This window comes from Notothenia coriiceps, unplaced genomic scaffold (assembly GCF_000735185.1).
Source record: "Notothenia coriiceps isolate Sejong01 unplaced genomic scaffold, NC01 NC01_scaffold00035622, whole genome shotgun sequence".
NCBI lineage: Eukaryota > Metazoa > Chordata > Actinopteri > Perciformes > Nototheniidae > Notothenia > Notothenia coriiceps.
This window is the reverse complement of record NW_011368323.1, coordinates 29,423-33,693: the sequence shown is the minus strand read 5'-3', so window position 1 is coordinate 33,693 and position 4,271 is coordinate 29,423. Positions and strand designations below refer to the sequence as shown.

At 41.8% G+C, this 4,271-nt stretch overlaps 1 protein-coding gene across 1 annotated transcript in view; it reads left to right on the top strand.

Annotated features, from left to right (window-relative positions):
• Positions 1-357: 357 nt before the first annotated feature.
• The window catches only part of LOC104963120 (tumor necrosis factor alpha-induced protein 2-like), a gene marked incomplete at its 5' end in the record, with an annotated part of 11,700 nt that continues 7,786 nt past the window's right edge, over positions 358-4,271 (top strand). The window contains 4 exons of the mRNA XM_010791681.1: positions 358-587; positions 1,412-1,660; positions 2,552-2,670; positions 3,487-3,619. Coding sequence (XP_010789983.1) covers positions 358-587; positions 1,412-1,660; positions 2,552-2,670; positions 3,487-3,619 — 731 coding nt within the window. The remainder of the gene's footprint in view (positions 588-1,411; positions 1,661-2,551; positions 2,671-3,486; positions 3,620-4,271) is intronic.

Here is a 4,271-nt window from a genome sequence, read left to right as displayed (position 1 = left end):
AGTGGAGATCCTGCAGCTGGTGAAGCGGCGCGACCTCCTATAGCCGATATGTTTAACATACTTTTTGTACTGATGTCACATATTTTTGAACTTTTTCCCATTGTTAAAAAAGAAACTTTATTTACCACATATTCTTTACATTTGCAGACTTTTCTCACCTTTTTTTGGGACATTTTAAAACTTGTTTCTGACCCAGAAACAAAATATTCGTGTGTGTCTCTTTACATTTGTTACAGCAGAAAGAGCCAAAGACAGCTTAATGTTAACTAAGAATCATGCATTAAAAAAGAATATTGAAGATAAAAAAATAATAAAAATTACACAATTGATTAAATATGCGTGTGTGTCTCTCCTCAGTGCTGGAGATCCTGCAGCTGGTGAAGCGGCGCGACCTCCTATTGGCCGACAGTCACATCCTGGAGCTGGAGCTGGAGGTCAGCGGGGGGGCGGAGGCGGAGGACGGCGGGCGGAGGAAGGCCAAAGACGTGGAGCTGCTTTACGAAGAGCTGCAGAAAGAGCTGTGGGCCGTGGTGAGGGAGTCGCTGCGCTGCCCCACCGCGGGGCCCAACCTGGGGCTCGTGGTGCAGGTGAGGGACCCTCCAGTGGTTTGAAAAACAAAAAGTCTGAAAATGTAAAGAATATGTGATAAACAATGTTTTTTTAAACAATGGGAAAAAGTCCAAAAATATGTGACATCTGTACTAAAAGTATTTTAAAAAGTCAGATGAATTAGAAAAGACGGAACATTTTACAAATATGCCACAACTATTTAGTTATTAGGTCAGAAAGCACTGAGGAGAGACGCCCACCATTATTTAATGATTCGAAAAGGGCGGATAGTTAACGTGTAGATATCAGGTGGGGTCCCACAGGGCTCAGTCTTAGGCCCCCTGCTATTTTCCCTCTATTTGCGTTGGCGGATATTTAAATAATAAACTTTATTTATATAGCACCTTTCCTGCTCTCGAAATCTCAGGCCATTTTGTCTTCATGAGCCGATGAGCAGCTCTCTTAGGAGTGAACGAAGCCCCGCCTCCGACGCTGTATCCAGTTCTTATTAAACATCCATGCTTCAATAATAAACTGTATTTCTAGAGCAAAAAAAGAAGAAAAAACATTTAATTTATTTTTTAAAGTTAGCCTATCATCCATCCTTACTATGGCATTTGCCACTTGATTGACGTACAGGTAAGCCAGTCTGAGTTGTATTGTGCCATACGGGTTCATGCAGTTATGAGGGGCCCCCCCCTCTCACAACACAGATTGGGCAGGGGCGGCCCTCTAGGTAGATCATTTGGGCTTGGTCATTTTAAAAGTAGCTCCCAAGCTGAAAAAGGGTGGGCACCCCTGCCTCAGTGGCTTCAGTATAGATTAGGTTTAAAAGTCACTACATCTGTTGTGTTGTGTTCAGGTGCTGCAGCAGGAGGAGCAGGTGGACCAGGACTCGCTCCCCGGGGGTCCGAGGCCTCGGGGTCTGAAGCAGCGTTGGGAGGAGGCCGTGAACCAGGCGGCCGACGCCTCGCTGCCCCAGAAACAAGAGTTCACAGCCGGGGAGCTGGGGGCGTTCCTGGACCGGATCAGAGCCCGAGTGGTGGAGGACCTGGGGGCCGCCAAGAGGAACGTGGTGTCCATCTACCCCGAGGACTACCAGCCCTTCATGGTGAGGAGACGTTACTTAGTTAGTTACATTGTTAGTAGGTTACTTTGCAACTTAGCTACTTAGTTAGCTACTTAGTTACATCTTCAGTAGGTTACTTTGCAACTTAGCTACTTAGTTAGTTACTTAGTTACATCTTCAGTAGGTTACTTTTTTAGATATATATATATATTTTGTAACTTAGATAGTTAATTAGTTAGCTAGTTAGTTAGTTACATCTTTAGTAACTGGGGCTGCCAAGAGGAACGTGGTGTCCATCTACCCCGAGGACTACCGGCCCTTCATTTTGAGCAAAACACTTCATAGACATGTTGTTTTATATATCTGAGACCTATAATATATACCTAAAAATAGTATAATAGGAGACCTTTAAACGTTCTTTGCGACTAGCCAGCGTAATAATGGATTTCTTGGTGTTCACTTTTGACCTTTGACAAAACCAAGCTTTTAAACGGGAAAAAAGTGGCTTGTCAAACACAGGTTGAACCCAAATCTTGTCATCGGTAAGACCTTTATTATTCATGACAACAATATCTCAATAACCAAAATCAGGAGAATCTAAATGTTATTTGGCCTTTTTTTTGTGAAAGTTGGTGTGAAACATTTTCTCTTATCAGTCACAGGTGGAACTAAGAATCAGCTGAACCAATTAGTGAAAACATGCATTTCTTAATATGATTAGAAAAAATGCCACAACATGTGTTCTGATTGGTCTAAAGTCTTAAACTATTGCTTAACATTGTGAGATTATGATTTTAGTTGTAATTCTCTCATAAATATTCATAAATTATTCACCAGAATCAAACTAAAGTAAATGTTTATCTCTGTAAATAGGTGTTTTCATTTAAGGGAACAATGTATTTCTTGGTGTTCACCTTTGACCTTTGACATCAGGTGTACGTGCAGAGTTACCACCAGGCGGTTGCTAGGCGACTGGAGTCCATCACGGACAACCAGCTGGAGATCAGCGACGTCTACTCTCTGCTGGACTGGCTGCACAACATGTACAACAGGTATACCATCAGATCACTCACTCCCTGCAGGCACTTCCTGTTTGTGTTAGGTGGTATAGAGCAGGGGTCCCCAGTGACTTTTCCTAAAAAGGGTATATTTATCACCGAGTACATTTTTGGGGCGTGGGGAATGAAGAGAAAATAAAATATGACCCCCCTCGGCGGTTGTAGGGGTAATGGTGGCGGGTCTAGTGTTAAAACAGAAATATTGAATATTAAATTATTTTTACCGAATTTAAATTTAAACTTTTGATTTCATTTATTATAGTATCATTATTTTAGGAATTATGCACGACTGATGTTTTTTTTAATTAACATTAAACAAATCTCACCTACCCCCTGCAGTACTCCAACGTACCCTTAGGGGTCTGCGTACCCCCATTTGAGAACCACTGGTATAGATTACACAAATTAGATTGATGACAGATCTTAGTCTACACAACAACACAGCATCATTATCAAAAGTTCTTCTTACTGCACATATTTTATTCCAATTCCATTTCAATGTAAATATTGCCATATTTTACTATATTTTGTTATACTTTTTTTATGTTATTATAGTTTTCTTACATATGTTATTCCATTTTATTTAAATTTAAATACTGTTAATTCTTAATATTCTTTTAATATCTTTTAATATTTTTTAATGTTATTATAGTTTTCTTAAAATAGTTTTCTATCACTGTTTTGATTTTTTTTTTACTTTTTTGAATGCACCATGACACCAAATCAAATTCCTCGTACGTGTCAACCTACCTGATTCTGATTCTGATTGTGAACCAATGGGCACCTTGTGTGTGTGTGTGTTTGTTTCAGGGACGTTCTGGGGACCGTGTGCATTACGAGTCCCTTCAGTCGGTCCCAGCTCAGCCCTCTGCTGCCGACAGAGACCGTGGACCGGCTGGAGCTCGACTGCCTCAACTCTGTCAGGGTGAGACACACAAACAATGTCCTTGTTGTGATGACGTTGTTTAAAGGTCTAAAGAAGACCAGGAAGCTTCTCCTCAAGTTTAACAGTATTTATTAATGCAATGATATCGTAGGTTCACTGGTCCACAGTCCACATGAGCGGTTAGCTGTCTGCAGTTGCATGAATACAAAGAGACCATTTCTCTATCAAACATCGTGTTTTATATGTTCCCACTCGTATTTAGTCTCCTTCCATTGGCTGTCGTTGACGGGGCGGGTCTTCTTCTGTAGTCCTCTGATGACGTAGCCATAACTCATCTCTTATCATATTTATTATACAATTCTTCTAATGTATGTTGGTCATAAACACATAATAATATTAGTAAGGCAGCGTCGATGAGTGAGAGTTGGAGACGGTGTGTTTAGTGTGTAACTCCACGCGTCACAGAAACCGGAACTCGAGGTGTCGCCAACATCCGGCCCGTGGGACAACACTGCTGCAGTAAATGATGTCCCTTAAAGTTCCGGCGCAATATATTGATTATTTCTTACACCCATCATGCAAAAGTCACACCTTGATGTCTTCTCTACATCACTACGTGTCCCCGTTCTGTCCCCGGTGTGTCCCCGGTGTGTCCCCGGTGTGTCCCCGTTCTGTCCCCGGTGTGTCCCCGGTGTGTCCCCGGTGTGTC